At 41.4% G+C, this 22434-nt stretch overlaps 1 protein-coding gene across 1 annotated transcript in view; it reads left to right on the top strand.

Moving 5' to 3' along the window:
- Window positions 1-6308: 6308 nt before the first annotated feature.
- Window positions 6309-22434, top strand: part of LOC120526694 (C4b-binding protein alpha chain-like) — a 22231-nt gene continuing 6105 nt past the window's right edge. Inside the window, exons 1-2 of the mRNA XM_039749852.1 lie at window positions 6309-6496; window positions 21263-21380. Coding sequence (XP_039605786.1) covers window positions 6309-6496; window positions 21263-21380 — 306 coding nt within the window. The remainder of the gene's footprint in view (window positions 6497-21262; window positions 21381-22434) is intronic.

The following is a 22434-nucleotide window of genomic DNA, read 5'->3' as shown; positions in this document are numbered from 1 at the left end:
CATGCTTCCAATGGATGTCAGTATGACGTGACTTGACCGGGTCGCGGGAAGTGAAAGTGTCTCTGCCTCACTGAAGTGTCTATCTGTCTCTCTTCAAGATCACGTCTCGTCACAGGATTTTCTTTTATAATAGAGAGACACAGTATTTGAATGACAGCTTCCAAGATCGCTTTCAAGGTCAGGACTCTTAACCATTCACATTCATCCTTACAACTGGAGCACACTTTGTGAACTGGTTTGCTCAGAGTCACACAGTGAGACACAGGAGGAGGCAGCTGAATGGGCAACTTTGGGGGTTAAAGTTCATTCAGTTCTTTAGGCACTCCAGCACAACACTTACCATTAACCTTATCCTAAATGCTTCCTTTTTTCTGTGCTGGCAACACAGTTATTTAGAGTTGGAGAATTTCTACCATAGGAAATCCAGGCTGAATCTTCAGGAAGCTGAGCTGTCAAAAGTGTGCTAAAAATAAGTAGACTGGAATATCCCTTCAGATGCAAAGAATTATGTGCATCCTCTTATGGAAAAGTTGAGGATGGCCACTGCTGAAAAGCAAGGGGTGTCGTTTACTCTACTACTCTAATTTTGGGTGCTAAGATTAAGCAACCTGACCAGACCTCAAATGGTTTATTTTCATGAAGACAGAGGCTTGGAACATATACCAGACAAATTCTGTAGTCTCATTTAGATCTCCTAGATGGCAGTGTGGTCCAACTGCATGTTCTGATATTATGTTGTAAATTGACGTAAAGCTTTTTATATTGATAGTGTTGTTATGTTGACTCACAATATATCCTGTAGCTACAAAAACATTTTTATCACCCTTTAGCAAAATATTTAAAAATCAAACTTCAGCATTCAAAGGATTAAGGCTCATTAAATTATGCGACAGGATTTTCTTATTTTTGCCATAGTAGTACAATAAATCTGCACGTTTCAAAGAACTTTAAAGAAATACTCCACCAAAAAAATCATATTTTTCTATTTCCCTGATGTGGTTTTTAGTGATGGCTGAGAAAACCAGAGAACAAAGTTTCTGAAAGGATAGTCATCTATGGTGACAAACAATGGACAACAGCAAATAAAATGAAAAGTCCATGAACGCATCTTACATTACTCTTGTTGTATAACCCACCTGTCACGCCATCCAGTCATAAGTTCACAAACACAAATATACGGACATATTGTTAAATGAACAAATGGTGTTGTGAACTGAAATGGATCTTTTGTAGACCCACAGGAAAAGTACACAAGGCAGTGACAGCTTCTAGAAAACATCACCATCATTAAATGAAAATAAATTAAATAAATGATAGCTAACAATTATCAAAAATAAATCCTGTGTAGTAAAGATAACCAAATATGATCGTAATCATTAATTTGTATTATTCGAGTAAAGGTTTTAAATCAACTGCTGTTTCTGCAACTCTTCATTTGATCTTAAAAGGAATTTTGCATTCACACATCTGCAATTTTCATTAGCAGCACTCTAATACCCCTTTTGTGCCTTCAGGTCATTCAGACGTGACAATTCTTCTGTATGGTGGCTCTACTGACACTCCATTCACATCATAAGGATGCTTCTTCTTCTCTCAAACTCACCAAGAGTGCCAACAGCCGCCATGTCTTCCTCTAATTCACACTTCCCTCAGGATCAGTTGCATTTTGCTTTTCTCCCAGGTGGTTCACTTAAAGAAACAAAACACACACTTGGGTCTGAGTCTAATTACTCCCAATAAACTGTTCAACTTCAGCACATGGCAATTAAGAGTAGAAACAATTAAATAAATAATTATTCCATTGCAGCATAGTATTTAATTATTGATTTAGTTCTTCACGACACAAGTGTATTTGTATTCTACAGCTTCCCTTTGGATTCAGGTGTACTCCTTTAATGTTTCTGGCAGATGTGGCAGACATCATAGGCCCAAGAAAAAAACAACTCATAGTAGAACACAGATAACAGACTGAAATATTTTCTTTTTTGCTGGTCCTAAAAGAGCAGCTTGCTCTTAGCAGTCAAAGAAACTGTCCTTCTTGATATTCCTGGGACCGTTTAGGACTTTGCCCTGTCTGCCTGACCTCACAGATAAGTTCTTGGTTTGTGTTATATCTCAGGGGTCGCCAACTCTGACCCTGGAGGACCACCATGGCTACACGTTTTCATTCTAATCCTTTTCCTAATTAGTGACCTGTTCTTGCTGCTAATTAACTTCTTTTGAATTAATTTTAATTGACTTGCTCTTGAAGACTCAGATACCTTAATTGTTTCTTTTTCCTTAATTAGCAGCCAAACAATAATGAGATACAAGATGAACCAAAGAAACTGGTGTCCAAAGTGCAGTGTCTGAAAATAAAGATGAAGGTCTCAGGAATGTCGATCTGCTCAGGTCTTAGAAAGAGAAAATCAACAATTTCGTTAATGTCTGCTATTGTACCATGAGAGCAGCAACAAGCCATGGAATTATCCATCCATCCTTCCATCCTCTTCCGCTTATCCGAGGTCGGGTCGCGGGGGTAGCAGCTTAAGCAGAGAGGCCCAGACTTCCCTCTCCCCGCCACTTCTTCCAGCTCTTCCGGGAGAATCCCAAGGCGTTCCCAGGCCAGCCGGGAGACATAGTCCCTCCAGCGTGTCTTGGGTCTTCCCCGGGGCCTCCTCCCGGTTGGACGTGCCCGGAACACCTCACCAGGGGAGGAGTCCAGGAGGCATCCTGATCAGATGCCCGAGCCACCTCATCTGACTCCTCTCGATGCGGAGGAGTAGCGGCTCTACTCTGAGCCCCTCACAGATGACTGAGCTTCTCACCCTATCTTTAAGGGAAAGCCCAGACACCCTGCGGAGGAAACTCATTTCAGCCGCTTGTATTCGCGATCTCGTTCTTTCGGTCACTACCCATAGCTCATGACCATAGGTGAGGGTAGGAGCGTAGATCGACTGGTAAATTGAGAGCTTTGCCTTACGGCTCAGCTCCTTTTTCACCACAACAGACCGATGCAGAGCCCGCATCACTGCGGATGCCGCACCGATCCGCCTGTCGATCTCACGCTCCATTCTTCCCTCACTCGTGAACAAGACCCCGAGATACTTGAACTCCTCCACTTGGGGCAGGATCTCTCCCCCAACCCTGAGAGGGCACTCCACCCTTTTCCGGGTGAGAACCATGCTATCGGATTTGGAGGTGCTGATTCTCATCCCAGCCACTTCACACTCAGCTGCGAACCGATCCAGAGAGAGCTGAAGATCACGGCCTGATGAAGCAAACAGGACAACATCATCTGCAAAAAGCAGTGACCCAATCATTGGGTCACTGCCATGGAATTAAAGAACGAGTTTATTTAACGACAAGAATCGACACTTCATTAAGCAGCTGGTTGAAATTGGTTGGAGTTTGAAGTCCTGACTTAGTTGGTTTTTTGTTGCCTCCCTCACTTCACATTCTGTTAGGGTGCCAGTTAACTAAAGAAAGGAAGCAATTCATAGGAACAATGACGAAATTCAGGGCAACAAATCCTAAAAAAACAATTTAATTGTTTTATGAATTCACAAGAAGTTAATTAGCAGCACAAACAGGGCACTCATTAAAAAAATGGGTTAGAATGAAAACCTGTAGCCACGGTGGTCCTCCAGGACTGGACTTGGTGACCCCTGTTATAGATGAAGTAGTGGGTCATGTGTATTTAATTCTTGACTCTTTTATTAATACTAAAAATAACAAACATTCATTTTCTTTCTTATTAAATCCTACCAAATCTCCCCCAATCCACTGCTGGCAAGACACAATAGTTTGCTGTATTGTTGTCATTAGATCAGGGGTCCTCAATCACGGTCCTGGAGGGCCGCAGTGGCTACAGTTTTTCCTTCCATTCAGTTTCCTAATTAGAAGACGGTCCTTGGTGATAATGAAACTTGAAATTTAACTATTTGGCTTGTTAGTGCATTCATTCATCCAAGAGAAATTTCAATTGCACTGTAGAGTTTCCTTCTCTGAGGACATCATCCATGGGTTTTGTGGACCAGAACAGATTTAAACTTAACAGTCCTTTGAATTCCTCTTTCATTTATTTATTTATTTTTTATTTTTAACACAGATACTTGATGGTGCATATGGACAGGTTTAAAAGGAAGCCCGTTAGCTGCAGAGCTGCTGGTTTATTGGTTATCTGCATTTCATTATTAAGTACTTTTAAGAACTTTATTGTCATCTCAACCATATACAAGTATACAGATGGACGAAATTGTGAAGCTCAGGGTCCACAGTGTAACTGCATGAAGTGCAAATAATAAATTAAAAAATAGGATTAAAATTTAAATTTAAAATTAAAACACAAACAAGACAAGACATTGAGCAAAGACAAGACAAAAAAGTAGCAGCAATATTGACATGTAGTAAGCAATATGAACATTGATGCAATGTGTGGTATTTGCAATCTAGATACATAAATATAGTCAACAGATATGTAATATAATAAATAAATAATAAATAATAATAGATATAGGTAATACATAAATTATCAGTGTATGCTAATAGTTGTTTAAGACGTGTGAACAATGACAGGTCAGAATGTTTCACAGCAGAAGGATATCAAGAGTGTCAGAATACTTAAAGGTCAATGTGAAGTTTTCAGTTCTTTTCTCCATGCACACTCGTCTTTGCAGAAAAGTGTTTTTAGAGGTGGTGGCTGAGGCCGTGTGGAAGATCCCAGGTGGCAGCCTGGTGTTAAGGAGTCTGCCAGCTTGGGGGTAAAAACTCTCCTGCAGCCTGGCAGATCTGGCTCTGATGCTGCAGTATCTTCTCTTGGATGGTAGAAGTGTGAAAAGTCCATGTGAGGGGTGTATGGGGTCCGGCACGATGCTGCAGGCCTTGCGGACACTGCGTTTGTAAAATATGTCCTGTAGTGAAGGGAGAGGCACCCTAATAATGTTCTCTGCTGTCTTCACTATCCTTTACAGGCGCTTGCAGTTGCCATACCAGCCAGTGATGCAGCTGGTCAGAACACTCTCAATGGTGCCTCTGTAGAACATGGCGAGGATGGAAGGGGGAAGATTTGCTTGCTTGAGCTGCCTCAGAAAGTGTAGTCTCTGCTGGGCTTTCTTGATTAGTGATGAGTTGTTATGCGTCCACGTAAGTTCCTCAGTTATGTGCACACCGAGGAACTTGATACTCCTAACAGTCTCCACATCTAAACTGTTGATGCTGAGTGGGATGTGGGATGTGTAATTTTTTTAAAGTCCACGATTATCTCTTTTTTCTTGCCGACATTGAGAGATAGATTGTTGTCTTCACACCATGCAGACAGCCGTTCCACCTCATCTCTGTATGCTGTTTCATCATCCCTGCTTATCAGTCCCAGCACCGTCGTATCATTCGCAAACTGGTTAATTAAACAGGCAACAATTAAAACTTAAATGCAGCTGGTAGAAACTAAAACATGCAATTAAGGGTTCTGAATAACTAGATAGGGCCAGATAACTAAAATCCCAAGAAATGTATTGCTTTAGTAGTGGGTTCTAATTAAGAAATTGGTTGAAGTGAAAACCTGCAGCCATAGCAGACCTCCAGGACTGTAACTGAGGACCTCTGATCAACAATGTAACTAAAATTTGTCTTTGATAAATGAAAGCACTAACAAGGCCTAGAGTTAAATAGCAAGTTTATTATCAGCAAGGTCTGAGTTCTAATTGGGGAAACTGGCTGGAATGAAAACCTGATGTCACTGTGGCCCTCCAGGACTGTGATTGAGGACCCATGCATTAGATTTTAATCACACATGCTAGCCCTGTGAAAACACCAAAGCCTTCTGGTAGGCACGATTTCTGAAATCAAGGACAGCAAACTTTCAGTTCATTACATAGTACAAAAAAACAGCAAAAACAAGTTACTAGACAGAGCAAAGGCAGTAAAAACAACAGTAAATATTGATAAATATGTCCTGTTAAGGACACTAAATGTGCCAGAGAATTATTGTGAACAAAATATAACAAGGAGATGTACCAAGAAACATGGTTGTTCTGCTAAGAGTTGAAAAATGGCAGACCATAGGAAAAATTTGAAAACGAGCATTGTCAAAACCAGAAGAACTAGCCCAAAAAACGTTTATACTTATAAGTGGACAGAAATAATGTTGAAAAACAATCGTAAGGAGATAGCCAACTAATCCAAAACCTGAAACACTTTAAATAGCACAAGATGCAGTCAGTCCTGGACAGTGAAAGTACTGAATAGCCATCTTAAATGAAATCACTCGGTGCAACTGTTACCTAGCAACCCTTGCACTACCTTGAGCTTTCTTGCACAAAATAGCTGTGATGGACGGCAGGCATGGACAAGCAGTCCAGCCCAAGAAAGCCAAGGTTTCTTACCTAGATGGAAGGCCAACCCTTCAAAGACACAAGAAGGAAGGTGAAGATCACCCTGCCTCAACCAAGAGAGAGGCAGAAGATGCCAGCGCAACAGTGGGTACACTTACATCCCAGCAGGGTTGGACCAAGGAACAGTACTCAGCTGGGAGGCCAATGTGATGGAAGGACAGAAGGAGACAAACTGGCCTGACTACATGTTCCCTCAACACTCTAGGTGGCAGCCTCCCTGGCCATCACTACTCATGCGGACTCCTGCAAAGCACACTGGGTATTGTATTCCCATAGGGCAGCCTTGTCAGATTCCATGAGGGCTGCTGCAGGATGCACCATCTCACAACAGGATCCACACCTTTTGTTTGACCCGGAAATACTTCCATTGGACTATGCCCTAAAACAAGAAATACTGTCAAATCCAACATAAAAGAGGCCACTCAACCTCACCCAGGTGAATTGGAGACAGTTGGAAGAAGGACAAAGCTCACATGGAGGAGTGGAAGGAGAAAGGAAAATACTGTAGAAGGAGAAGAATTATATGTCATTGTGATTCTTAAAGAAGACTTTTTGTAAGGTGTTTGTCAAAATAAACTTTTCTATTGGACCAGGACTAGTGCCATTGATATTGTGTCTGGGGTTTAGGGAGCTACAACACCCCCTAGTGGTCACAGAGATCATTACAAAACAAGGTGGTATATTGGTAAAATAAACAATTATTAATTTACATCATGCCATAACAAATAACTGAAATCTTTCCATTCAGAGATATGGAAACATGTTAAAGAAATTAATGATAAACATTTACTGAAGCCAGGAAAATTAGAAATAAGGACGAATGCACAATTTACGTCAAGAACTTGTCAGAGGTCAAACCCAGGAAATGTGCAAACAAGCAGCCAAACTAAAGGGCAAAGACCACAAAACAAAGCTCAAAATCAGAATAGAATCCAGAACTAACAGTAAGTAGGATGCTACATTCCATTTCAAGTGGGAAGTCAGAATTTCCAAGTTCTGAGGTGAACTGGAACATCCCTTTAAGTCAGATTTCCATCATGGAAACTCGTGGCTGGTCTGTTCAAGTCTGACTTTGTCCAAGTTCAGATTATGACATCGATCCAAACTTATGATGTACACTGTAAACTTTAGTGAGAGTTGTAGCATTACACTGTTTATTAGCACTTCTGTCTATTTGTGTCCTATTAAATCAGTTGTACACACAGTTCTGTCCAACTTCTGTCTGTGGACATATTGCCGTGGTGTTTGGATGCACAATATACAGCGTATTGTATTGTTATCAACTGCTATTTATTCTGATGGAGCAAGCGCAACAAAGGTCTTTCTGGATGTGTCCATATTGATCTTCCAAATGTTTTACTGGAATGAGGTCAACTCAGGTGTGACGTCATTTCCAGCTCCGTCATCCGAGGGATATGGAACACAGCCTAACACCTTCAATCATCTCACAGCTGTGACTTTTGTGCTGCTGGTGATGCAGATGACTTGAGCACATATATATGTGCCTATGCAAGCTGTTTTGGAGGACAGATGCATTCACATTACAGTTAGATACAGGTCAGTTGTACTTAGGAATGTGAAATATCAACACAGGTAAATCTGACCTGAGCAAAAAAATCAGAATTGAGTAATGAGGCTTGTAATGTGAATGTAGCCTTTGAGACACAAATTGTAATTTGGTCCTGCAGTTTAGGTATAAGTTGGGTTTAAAAAGATGGGCAGCCATCCTCTGTTGCCCTCAAATTGAATTTTATGGGGATGAGGATGTTATGTTGTCATATTGTGTTTCAGACAGACTGGGTAGCAAGTGAAGCTCAAAGTCAAGCATTACGAGAGAATAAACAAGTTGGGTGCTGCTAAAATGTACAAAGGGCAGATGTCTTTCATATTAAGTTCTTGTAAAATCAAGTAAAACTGAGATTCTATATTCTGACAAGAAAGCTTTTGTTAAACAAGTCACTTTTATTCCTGGGACTAATGTTGTAATCTTATTTTGGAGCTCAGAGGTTTGAAGGTAAAGCAGTGTTACCTGATTTCTTTTTGCTTCTGTTGTGCTTGTAAAGCTGATATAAAGTCACTTTGAAAACAGTTTTAGCCCATAACACACTTTATCTTATCATTGGCTTAGATTTTAAATCTGAAAAAGATCACTTTAGCATTGTTTTCCTTAATACCATGCAAAGCTTTGTATGCAATGCAATCTTTTCCTGTTCTTTTGTGATTTGCTTTTTAGATTTTTAACATTAGAATCCCTGAAGCCTACGAAAAAACCCGTAATCCTGGGCCACCTTAAATTCTTTTGCACCTCACGTCAGCGTCTTTTGTCTTGTTTTGTGTCGATCAGCACAAGAAGCAAGCAGCCTGCTATCCCATCCCCCCACCGACGGAGCTCAAGTCGCACAGAAGATTCTCAGAACTCAAGTCTGTTTATCCGTCTCATTAAATCAGTTGTACTCACAGTACTGTCCAACCTCTATCAGTAGACATGATGCCATGGTTTCTGGATGTGCAAACTGCCACATAATGTGTTGCTATCAATCAATCAATCAATCAACATTTATTTATACAGCACATATTCATACAAAAAATGTAGCTCAAAGTGCTTTACAAAATGAATAGAAAAATAGAAGACACAATAAAAAATAAACATAAGTCAACATTAATTAACATAGAATAAGTAAGGTCCGATGGCCAGGGTGGACAGAAAAAACAAAAAAAAAACTCCAAGAGCTGGAGAAAAAAAATAAAATCTGTAGGGGTTCCAGCCCACGAGACCACCCAGTCCCCTCTGGGCAATCTACCTAACATAAGTCGAACAGAACCTCTTTGTATTTAGGGTTTTCATGGAAGGACCTGATGATGATGGTCACGTAGACTTCTGGCTTTCAGTCCATCAATGTTGGTGCATCATGATGCTTTGAGTAGGTGGTGGTGGCGCAGGCCGCCACCACAAAGAAACCGGAAAAAGAAACAGAAGAGAGAGTTGGGGTCAGTGCGGATTTTAGAGCCACCATGAATAGTTATTATGATGAATTGAACATACAGAGTATCAGGATTAAGTTAAAGTGAAGTTATAGAAAGGCCATGTTAAAGTAATGTGTTTTCAGCAGTGTTTTAAAGTGCTCCACTGTATTTGCCTGGCGAATTCCTATTGGCAGGCTATTCCAGATTTCAGGTGCATAACAGCAGAAGGCCGCCCGCCTCACAACTTCTTTTAAGTATAGCTTTTGGAATTCTAAGGAGACACTCATTTGAAGATCTGAGGTTACGATTTGGAATATAATGTGTCTGGCATTCCGATATGTAAGATGGAGCAGATTATTTAAGGCTTTATAAACCATAAGCAGTATTTTAAAGTCAATCCTGAATGACACAGGCAACCAGTGTAGTGACATCAAAACTGGAGAAATGTGTTCGGATTTTCTTTTCCCAGTTAGGATTCTAGCACCGGGGAGGAGAGGAGTGCGTTACAGTAATCTAGTCGACTGAAAACAAACGCGTGAATTAATTTCTCAGCATCTTTCAATGATATAAGAGATCTAACTTTTGCTATGTTTCTTAAGTGAAAAAATGTTGTCCTAGTGGTCTGATGAATATGCGATTTAAAATTCAGATTACAGTCAACGGTTACCCCTAAGTTTTTTACTTCCGTCTTAACTTTTAATCCTAGTGCATCAAGTTTATTTCTGATAACCTCATTGAATCCATTATTGCCAATTACTAAGATTTCAGTTTTCTCTTTATTTAGTTTGAGAAAATGACCATTCATCCATTCAGAAATACCAGTAAGACATTGTGTTAGTGTATCGAAAGAGTCGGAGTCATCAGGTGCTATTGATTGCTATCAACTGCTGTTTATTGCTATGGAGTAAACGCAACAAATATTTTCTTCAACACATCCATAAATGTTTTACTGGAATACAGTCAACTCGGTTGTGATGTCATTCCCAGCTCCGACATCTGACTTCCAAGGTAATGGGTAGGCAGCATCCCACTAGGGCCTACTTAGCACACCTGGCATTAAAGATGTTCAGTTTGTTTGGAATATCCACTGATGGATACTGGACACTCCATATTTATACTGGAAATGGTGATGATGTTGTTGACCCAAATCTCTTGAAAATGAGAAGGTGACAACAGGAGACAAAAACTGGCATCAAGTATGTTAAAAAAATATTAAGATGGCAGCAAAAATCAACACTAAAGTACAAAATCAGAAATGAAATAGCATACATATGTCATTCAACTGATGCTACAGAATCAAATTAAAACCCCAAAGTATGATATATAAATAATAAATATTATATTTAAACATGCATGCTATTCAATCCCTATATGAATGTGGTGAGAGTTGGTCCAAATATTTGCTGTGGTTGAATTGGTTCATAGTGGGAGTCGGACTCCACCTGTCTTGTCACCACTCCTGTTCATGGTCTTCATAGACAGGATATCAAGGCACAGCTGAGGACATGAGGGTGTCCAGATGGAGAGCCCAGGGGTAGCATCGTTGCTTTATGTAGATGATGTTGTCCTCTTTGCCTCATCTGACTGTGAACTTCAGCACACACTCGTGACTTGAAAGTAGCTGTCCACTGATGGTCTCCATACCATCTAATAGAGTTTGAGAGGATCTAAAGAGAAGAATAGCAGAAAATCCCCATATCCATGCAGATGAAACATGTCTCATTATATCTAAGGCAGGGGTCTCCAACCTTTTTTCCCCTGAGAGCTACTTTTACAAAATGAAAATGGCCGAGAGCTACTCATGTTTTCTAACGTTTATTCTCATAGCTTATTTCTTTTTTTTTTTATTTTTTTTTTACCGTGTCCTGTTCGGCTGTGAAGCAATCAGAATTGATGTCTGAATGCTGGCGACTAGCCTTACAGTTTTTCTCTCAGGTGGAGCGTTACAGCTTCTGCTGACGTCACGCCTGATACCAAAACTTTATTAAAAAATATTTTTAGATGTTTTAAGATTCGAACCGGACACGGAGACAAAAGTGAAAGAAAAAGAAGAGAGAGAAGGAAGAGATGGAGGTAAAGGGGGAGGGGGGGGTTTCGTATAGAATAAACAATAAATGAACCAGAATCCGCTTCTAGACCTGCAGAAAGAGGGGGAAACAAACAAACCACAAGACAAAAACATTGCTGCATCAGCTACATGAAGATATATAAAAATGTTTGCTGACAATCATACAGTAATTATTACTGAGGCATTTAAGGCCACCACAACCTTAGATCATGTGCTGAAGATGTCCAAGTCATACTTATGAAATCACCATGTGAGCACCTGTGTGTGTACGCGCGCTTGTATGTGTAAGGTTTCTCTATAGGAGCATCCAATAGTGAGTGTGAAGGGCCACAGACCTGCCCCCAAAACGTGCGGAAGATGGAGGGAGTTCCAAGCCCAGAGATCCAGAGGTCACCCCAGAGCGGAGACCCCAGGGAGGCCGTCACCAGAGAAGCCCCAACCCCCACCGAGAGGCGCAGAGGATCACCCCGGGGGTCACAACCAGCAGCCGGCAGAGTCCCGGGAGATATCAACGGCAAGCCCTCAGGCCCGCCCGCAGCCGCTCTCCCCCGAGTCGGCCGGGCCCGGAACCCAGCAGCCCGGGACCCGAGGGCGACCCACCCCGCCGAGGATCCAACAGAGCCCAGGGAACCAGATCCCACCAGGCAGCCACCGGGAGCGACCAGACAGATGCTTAAGGCAGGGGGAGGGTAGGCAAAGATGTTGTAGTATTGCCAGATGTCCCAGGAGAGGGGAGGAGTCCAAAACCCCACCTGACATATACAGTCACACACAAACACAGTCATACACTCCCTCCCTCATGCTCTCACATACACATACAACCCAAGACTTACAAGGATGTACGCCAGACACCCATTCACACTCCCCACACACCCTACCTAACTCTGGTCCCGGTGCTGCCGTACCTGAGGTACAGCCATTCCTGGACGTCAGAGTTAGCCCCGTTCCGCAGGGGTAATAGTGAGCAGGCACCCCCATCCAACGTAGAGCAAAGCAACCCACCACTCCAGACCACAGGCAGACGGCCAGCTCCCACTCCTAGCCTCCAGCCCCGGCAGCTAACTGAGAACAGAGTGTGATAAGACCTCTAGTCTCCCTCCGCCTGCTCTAATGTAGTGTTGGTGTGTGCTGATAAGGTGCATTTTGTGGTTGGGGGGGCGCAGGCAGTGCCGGCACCATGTGGCCTACACCAGCTGATGCCAACACACAGCCCCACCTCCCCCCCAAAACTCTCCGTGACTAGGTGCAGTTTAAAATTGGAAGTGGACACCGGCACTCGGAGTGAGGCTGAAATTTCCCCCCACCGGATGCCGTTGAGTGTGCCCACTCCCAAGGCCCTAAGTGTGCATTTGTGTGGAATGTTTTTGTGGAAGTGTTTAATGTGCAAATAAAATTGGGGTGTAGGCTGCCACAGGACTGCGGAAACGGGATCCATACCCGCACCCCCTGACTTACCCACACCCCAAGGCCCTATGTGCATGTTTGTGTGATGATGTGAAGGAGCAGGAGGAGGGAAATGTCTGAGGATGGGGAGGAACGGCTGAGGGGCCTGAGCCCTCCAGGGAGCCAGCTCCCCTACTGGCCCCAATAGGCACCTCCGTTCCCAAAATCCACCCGGGCACGGAGGCCCCAGCCTATCTAGCCATGGCCCGAAGCAGCAGCATCACAGAGCCCCACGGAGTCTGAGGCCACCAACCCACACCACCCCAGCAGAATATTTACTCCCATCCCCACATTTACTCAACATTCAGATTAAGTAAGACATAAGACACCCAGGATAAAGCTGGATCCTCCCTCCCGGACATCCCCTCCCCATGGTGGAACTGCCGCGCGTTCCGGCCCTCTTCCCGCAGCGTACATGCCAGGACCCAATCCCCAAGGCCCCACCCATATCCCCATCCGGGACGGCCGCCCCAAACCCTAAGCCACCAGGCCCACACCCAGACCAACCCAGGGGCATTGCGCCACTAGGCAGCGACCGCAGCCACCGTCAAGACCCCCCTAAGGCCCTACACACAACCACCAGAAGCCCACCCCCGGAGGTAACCCAAGCACCACCAGAGTCGGGCAGCAGCCCCCAGCCCAAGACCCCCTAGTGAACCCACCCCAGGGATCCTCCAGATACTCCAAGCTCAGACTCTCCACCACATCAACCACAGCATCCCGCAGGACCATATCAATGACCCTCCATCATCGCTATGTGATGGAACCGATCAAAGGAGCCCAGAGAGATTGATTTGAAGTGGAGGCAGAGGCTGTCTCAAGTGTAATATGATCCAATAAAAGATTTCTATACTGGTTAATGCAAAGATTATCTTTGTTTTTCCAGTTTATGAGGATAGTTTTCTTAGCGATGCATATGGCAGTGAGAACCACGTGAACCAAATTTGTTTCAATCGGGACATCCTCTAGGTTCCCCAGCAAGCAAAATGAGGGGGAAGTTGGGATATCACATTTCAGACACTTTGACAGGTCTTCACATACTCTATACCAGAATCCTGAACAGGTGGACATGACCACAGTGCGTGGATATAACTGTCAGGAATGTTGTCTGTGCAGTGTGTGCAGGTGTCAGATGGCACAAATCCCATCCTGAACATCCGATGACCTGTATAGTGTACTCTGTGTAGAATTTTGTATTGAATTAGTTGTAAATTGGGGTTTCTGATCGTTTTAAAAGTTTTTAAACAGGTTTGGGACCAGAAAGTCTGATCAAAGCTAACTAATAGATCCTCCTCCCATTTGCCTATAGGAATTGCTATTGTATCATCTATTTTGGTCAATGTTTTATATACTTTAGACAGTAATTTGGGGTGTTTGAGATTACAGAAGTCTAATACCCTTGATGGTGTTTGTAATTCTACTTTAAGATTAAATTTTTCTTTAACTACTGATTTAATTTGGAGATATTCTAAAATCTATTCTTGTCTATCCCAAATTGGGAGACTATTCTGTTAAATGGAATGAAATCCAATCCTTCAACTATGTGTTCCATGTATAGAATTCCTTTACTTTTCCAGTATGGGAGGTTCATCATTTTATTGTTTTGCAATATGTCAGGATTATTCCAGATGGGTGTGTGTCTGCATGGAATTAGTGAAGACTCCGTCATTTTTAGATATTCCCACCATGCTGTCAGTGAGGTACTGATATTAATACTTTTAAAGCTTTCATGCTTTCTTATTTTTGAGCTAATAAACGGTAGGTCCGAAAGCTCTATAGTATTGCAAAGTGTCTGTTCTACATCTAACCAGGACTCATCCAGCGGGTTATGTTGCAACCATCTTGGTATATATTGGAGCCTGTTGGTTAAGAAATAATGATAGAAGTTGGGTAGATCCAACCCTCCTCTATCTTTGGTCTTCTGTAGTGTTTTTAAGCTAATTCGTGGAGGTTTATCCTTCCAAAGGAATTTAGTGATGGAGGAGTCCAGGGATCTAAACCAATCAGATGATGGCTTGTTTGGGATCATAGAAAATAAGTAATTGATTCTTGGTAAAACCATCATTTTAATTGTGGCAACCCTCCCCATAAGTGATATCGGTAAGGATTTCCATCTAGCAAGATCATCTTCCACTTTCTTTAATAGTGGGATGTAGTTTAGTTTAGTTAGATCTGCCAGCCTGGGAGACACATGAATGCCCAGGTATGTAATATTCCCTGATTCCAATTGTGTATTAAGGGAATTGACAAAAGAGAAATTAATTGGAAGAACTGTGGATTTTAACCAGTTTATTGAATAATCTGAAACTCTTGAAAAGGAGTTTATTAGTTCAATTGCCTGGGAGAGAGAGGATTGAGAATTCTGAAGATAAAGTAACACGTCATCTGCATAAAGACTGATTTTATGTTCTATGTTCTTACACTTTATGCCTTTAATAACTGTAGTTTGCCTGATTGCTGCTGCTAGTGGTTCAATAAAGATAGCAAATAGCGAGGGGGAGAGAGGGCATCCCTGCCTGGTCCCCCTCTGAAGACAGAAGCTATCTGATGTTTGGTCATTTGTCCTGACGCATGCTGTTGGTGAACTGTATAAAATTTTTAACCAGTTTATGAAGAAGTTTCCAAAACCAAATTTATGTAAAGTTGCAAATAAGAACTTCCAGTTAACTCTATCAAAAGCCTTTTCTGCATCGAGAGATAATATACTGGTTTCCATGTTTCTGCTATAAGAAAAGTCTATTAAGTTGAGTAATCTACGTGAATTTGTGGATGAATGTCTCCCCTTAATGAAACCAGTTTGGTCTGGATGTATTATGAAAGGGGTTACCTTCTCTAATCTTTTTGCAAGGGCTTTACAAATTATTTTCAGGTCAACATTAATAAGAGAAATTGGGCGATAGCTGGTAGGAAATATAGGATCTTTGCCTGGTTTTAACAGGAGACTAATGTTGGCTGAATTCATGTTTGGCTGTAGTCTACCATTTTCTTGTATTTCACACATCATTCTGAAGAATGTTGGCGCCAGAATGATCCAGAATTCTTTGTAGAACTCTGCTGGAAACCCATCTGGACCTGGAGCCTTCCTATTAGGCATGGAGTTAAGAGCTTCCTGAAGCTCATCTGATGTTAATGGCGAGTCCAGGACTGTAGCTTGGCTATCTGATAATTTAGGAAGTATTATCCTGTCTAGAAACTCATTGATCTCATTATCTGATGGGTTAATCTGTGGTGAGTACAAGGTTTTGTAAAAATCTCTGAAAGTGTTGTTTATTCTTTCAGGGTCATATACTATATTCCCAGTTGAGTCTTTAACAGCAGATATGGCAGTTTTCTCTTTGTTTATTTTTAACTGGTTGGCTAAAACTTGCCTGATTTATTACCGTGTTCAAAGTTTTCTATTCGTAGTCTTTGTGCTAAAAATTGTGTTTTTTTGTCAATAATTCCTTTAAGTTCTAGTTTACTTTTACGCAATTTGTTTTGTAATTCTTCTTCTGGGGATGCCTCTAGAGACTTAATGATTTCTTCTAATTCCTGAATACGTTTGTTTTCTATTTTTTCTTATGTGATGAGAAGGAAATTATTTTACCTCTCATCACTGCTTTCCCTGCCTCCCAGAGAACAGATGCTGATGTTCCAGGAATGTCATTGTGTTCTAAATATAAAGCCCACTCTTTTTTATAATATTCCACAAAACCTTCATCTTTAAGCAGTGACGTATTAAACCTCCAGTTTTACCTGATGGGATTGTTTTCTTATTTAACAGAGTTAAAGAAACTGGAGCATGATCGCTGACAACTATAGGGTGTATCTCAGTGTCTGAAATGTCAGCCAATAATGAGCTGCTGACTAGAAAATAGTCCAAACGTGAGTGAGAGTGATGAACATGTGAGAAAAAAGTATACTCTCTACGGCTGGGATAAAAAGATCGCCATGCATCACAAAGCCCATAATCACTCATATACTGTTTGACTATATTAGTGGAATGCCAACTGCGCTGAGTCCCAGCTGTACTGAGCCTGTCTGAAGAATGATCCATCCAAAAATTAAAATCTCCGCAAGTATAAGTGGACAGTCCAAGTGTTCGGAGTACAGAGAAAAATTATGAAAGAATGCGGGTCATCTATGTTTGGACAGTATATGCTAACAATACATAAGCTTTGATTTTGTATAGATAGTTTTAGTATTATAAATCTACCATCTGGATCTGAGACTGTGTCCAATACTTTGAAATTTGTATTTTTGTGTATTAAAATAGCTACACCTCTTTGTCTAGAGTTATAGGCGGCAGAGAACAGTGTGGGAAACTCAGATGTTTTAAGTTCATCTGCAACTGTGGCAGACCTATGAGTCTCTTGTAATAAGACAACATCTGCCTGCAGTCTTTTAAGCTGATCAAAAATCTTTAATCTCTTCTCTCTAGAGCCAGTTCCATGAACATTCCAACTGACAAACCTTAGTGTACCCATAGTTGTGTGTGTGATTAGCTAATGTATGGTGCCTTCAGGTGAGTTAGTTAAGTAAATAAATGTATAATTTAATCTGAAAAAAAAAAAAAAAAAAAAAAAAAAAAAAAAAAAATAAATATATATATATATATATATATATAAATAAAAATAAAGCAATAAATAAGTAAATAAAAATATATGCATAATAATGCTAATAACAATAATAATATTATTAATGCTGATGATAATAATATGAATGCTGAAAATAAATAATAATAATAATGCTGATAATAATACTAATGCTGATAATAATAATAATCATTCTGATAATAATACTAAAGCTGATAATAATCAGACAATAATAATAATAATAATAATAATAATAATCAGACAGAACCAAAAGTGTTTGTGGTTGTATGATAAAATGTAATAATTATAATCTAGTGTTTGTATGCGCGTTGTGTGTGTGCTGACGCAGTGTAGGAAAGTTGTGTGATTGTGTCATGCGGATGTAAAGTTCCAGAAGCAGGTAAAAGAAGGAAAGGAAAGAGTGATAAAGGTTAAGAAAAGAAAAAAAGTAAAAAGAAAAGGTGTTAGAGGTGTGGGGTGGCGAGAGAACAGGTGATCCCATCATCTAAACACGGATATAGCAGCTTTTTTTTATATCCTGACATGCTCATACCCAGTGAATCCCGATAAGAAAAATAAACTTGTGACCTGATGTTGGGCTAATAAAGCCAGTCTGTCACTCCTCGCTCCTTGTACAGCCTGTTGTTGATGTAGAGCTTGTCCACAGAAATGACAGCGCGGCTCCCTTCTTGGATGAATTTTTTACGTATTGGGAACAGAACTCTGCGGCGATCCAAAATTTCTTTAGGAAATTGATCATTCACGCTAAAATTTTTCCCTTTGAGCTCTTTCCCGTGGCTCTTAACAAAATCCTTCTGTTTAAAATGCTCAAATTTAGCCACGATGGGACGAGGTCTTCTGCTGTCTGCTCTCTTGGCTCCAAGGCGATGTACCCGGTGAAAGGTGATGTTTTTTACCGTTTCTTCGGGTATCTTCATGTGGGTCTGGAGAAAATACTTGATTGTTTGTTCGCAATCCTCCGGTTGTCCTTCCGTCTGCTCCGGCAGGCCTGCGAACACCAGATTGTCTCTCATGCTGCGGGCCTGAAGATCCAAAACCGTCTCCTTCAGGGTCTTGTTGTCTTGGGAGATCCGTGTCCATCCCTCTGTCAGGGAAGACACAGTCTCCCGCAGAGACGCGTTTTCAGCAGCAAGCCGCTCCACCTGATCCTGGCTGAATTCCAGAGATTGTCGGAGGTTCTGGAACTCCTGGTGTAGAATTTCGAGCAGGTGGAGTCGTCCCTCAAATCCCAAAAGCCTTTTATCTATAGAATCTAATAATTCTAATATATCCTTGCGGGGAGATGAGGTCGCCTCGGGGGAATCTTGAGGACGGCTTCTCTTGGTAGCAGGTGTTTCCGTGATAGCTGCTGCTTTCTTAGGCCCCATGACAACAGACTCAAAAACTTGATCAATATAATTTTGTAAACTTTCCAAATTTTCTTCACTTACCTCCAGGTTGAGCGAGTTATACTTACCGGATTAATTGCGTTGTCAGTAAATAAATTTGGCGTAAATGTGTCTTAATTGTTTAGAATGTTCGCTAAAGAGCTGCCATCTGCTTCAAACGCTGCCGAGAATCCGTGATCTTCCTAGCCAGCGCTTCTCTCTCCCAGCATGCCCTCCCATGCCCTCCTCATAGCTTATTTCAACCCAAATAAACTGAATACACATGTTTTGCTTGAACATTTACAAAATGTTGGTGTCCACATTAAAACATTTTGAATTAAAACATCACAAAAAATATTTAGTTTACCTGCAAGTGCATTTTGTATGTCTGTATGCATTTTCTAGTGTATCTCACACTATTGAATTAAAACATGAATGCTGTCAAAAACAAAACAATGCAATTCCAAATAGACAGATCTGACTTATTCATTTGTCATTTTCTAACATTTCTGTTTCACTTTATGCACAGGTCCAGTTGCATGTGTGGTGTGTTTTTCAGTTAGTCAGATGACTGGCACTGCATGGAGTCAACAAGAGAGGCAGGTGTATGGTGGAGTGGAGCCACTTAGGTTCACTCTTATGGAGTCACTTAAATGTTCGTCTGTCAGTCTTGTTCTGAACTTTGATTTCATGACATTCTTGTCAGACTCACAGAGGTAAGGAGACCCAAACAAAGCAGACATTTTCGGAGCTGCTTGGTGAAGATTCTTCTAGTTATCTGGCTCTGCTAAGCTCCAGAAATGCTGAGAATGCTGTTGAGACTTTAACTGCACATTATTTTATAAGTTTTACTAATATATAATATATAAAATACAATGTCTCTCTGTCTGTATGTCTATCCAATTTTCACGCGAGAACTACTTAACAGATTTAGATCAGGTTTCTTTCTATAATTTGCTAGAACATTCCAGTTGATTTTGTGACTTCTCTCATTTCACTATGTATCATAGTTCGCTTGCCGATTTATCTGTGCGAATCCAAGAAACACGCAGCGGGCCACTGGGGTTTTTTTTTAATCTCTCCTCACTCACTTGCCAGCTTCGGGGTGCGTTCCTTAACTCCGTTTAGCTAGTGAATGACAGACCAACTGAATTCAACTTTGTTTGATATTTAAAATAAAGTGTTACTTAGGTCTTGATGAGTTTGAGTCTGGATATTCTCTCAAGTGTATGCCACATTGAAAAGACAGATTGCAATTCAGATTGTGGATCGTGATATGTCTTTTTGGAAAGATCGCCCACTCCTAATTTGACTAATCAAGTTTTCAAATTTATGTAGGATTCATTAACCCTTTGACGAGCTACTTGGAAAGGGGTTATGAGCTACCGGTAGCTCGCGAGCGACGTGTTGGAGACCCCTGATCTGAGGAGACTCCAGGTTATAGTCGCTCCCAAAGGGTCTTCAACTAAGTGCTGAGTAAAGGGTTTGAATACTTTTGTCAGTGGGATATTTCAGTATTTTATTTGTAATAAATTCTGTTTCTGTTTTGTCATTGATGGGTACTTAGTGTTGTTTGAAGAGGGAAAAATGAATTGAAATGATTTTATCATATAGCAGTAACGTAGCGAATGGTGTTGAAAGTGAAGGGGTCTGTATACTTTCCCATGGCACTGTATGGAGGTAAATAAACATTTTGGCACACTGATCAGAGTAGGTTCCTTTCAGCTCTTTAGGCCTGAATTCAAACCCTGGTTGCTGTCCACTGTCTCCTTATGACCACATGGGTATTGGTTTAGGTGAAGATGTGTGTAAAAGACAAGGTGGCGCATCTATCCATCCTGTCTTCTCCCACATGTCTCAAGTGGTATAAGTGGTTGGTTAATGACAGAATTTGTCCTTTAATTAAAAGAATCGATGGATTTGAATTGAATTTACTGCCAGTCCAGCTGCAGGCAAAAGGAAAATTCAGGCTATAATTATATTCTGTTGAAGGAAACATCAGCAATGTTCTACATGCTGACCAAGTGCCTTTTCTTTCCTTTATCATCACTCTTATGTTTCCTTTTCCATGTTCATAAGTCTCCTGCCATTTCTTAACAGAATACTTTGAGACCAATCTGAGGGCGGCAATGCCACAGTTCAGATGGTGGTCAGGATGGAGTGGGCAGCTGACAGGAATCTGTGTTCATAAATGTGGTCACATTAAAAGGATGACACAGACAGGGAAAAGCACACAGCTGGCCAATGCCCTCACCCGAGTGTTTGGCTGTATTGATAGAATCAGGAGCTCCTGTGCCTGTCCTTATATTTTCCTTGAACCCTAAACCTTTGTGGAAACACGAGGGGTGTCTTTGACCCAAAACCCACACCACAACTACATGACATTCAAAACAAGACGCTTTCTTTGTTTTATCTTTCTCTTCAAACTGACTACTTTTTCTCAATGCTCTACAGTGTACTCAACTATGACTGTGTAGCAAAGTATGAGGGCAGCAGCATCATCAGGTCTGCAGACAACACAACCATGATTGGCCTCATCTGTGGTGATGATGAGGCTACTTATAGGAAGTGGGTAAAAGATCTCACTGTATATTGCCATGACAACAACCTCTCCCTGAATGTCGACAAAATAAAGGAGGTCATTGTTGACTTCAGAAAAAAACAAAGGCAATCACTCTCCACTCCACATTAATGGCTCCCCTACACAGACAGTTAGCAGCTTCAGGTTCCTGGGTGTCCAGATCACAGACTGCATTTCATGATCTTTCAATACAACCTGCATTCTCTGTAAGGCTCAGCAAAGGCTCTTTTTCATAAGGAGGTTAAACAGATTGTAGTGGGTGAAGTACTCGTGGACTTCTACCGCTGCATTTTTGAAAATATCCTGACTGGATGCATCACAATGTGGTTTGGTAATCTGGTTTGCCAGGATTGCACGCTCTAAAATCACTGGGACTGGCCTTCCACAGCTTCGTACCATCTACTCCACCCAATGTCTCAATGGACTGAGTCCTTCATCTCTGATGACAGCCATCCAGCTCCCTGTTACACGTCTACCTTCTGGTAAATGCAACTGGAGCTCCACCACACGCTCCACCCACTTCAGGAACAGCTTCTTTCCCTGGGCCAGAAGGTCAGTGAACTCTCGATAACCTGAACTTACCTTCCATGTACTGTACCCACCTGCTGGTTTATCTCTAATTCTGTGGTATGTTATATCTGTACTGTCATTTAAACATCATCAAACCCTGATTCTGTTGTTTAATATAATATATATCTGTCTGTACAGTTCTGTTTTGTGTGATGAACAATTGGACATTTTTCTACAACTCTTATTTATTGTATTTATTTATTTGGTATCTCATTGTTTTATTGCCTGTACTTACTTCCCTGCATGCCTCACATAGCAGTGTACTGTATGTGACCATAAAGATCTAACCTAAACTAACCTAATCCATTGGACTCCCATCTAGGTGAGCAGACACCAGTCTCACAGACCGCGATACTAACTGCCTTCAAACCGTACTGTGCAGTCACACACAATGCTATGCTGGACATCTCCTAATCTCCACTCATCTAACTAGTCATTGGCTCACTAGCCCTCAGTTGTCACTTATCTACACTTT

This window comes from Polypterus senegalus, chromosome 3 (assembly GCF_016835505.1).
Source record: "Polypterus senegalus isolate Bchr_013 chromosome 3, ASM1683550v1, whole genome shotgun sequence".
NCBI lineage: Eukaryota > Metazoa > Chordata > Cladistia > Polypteriformes > Polypteridae > Polypterus > Polypterus senegalus.
This window is presented reverse-complemented; position numbering and strand designations above follow the sequence as displayed.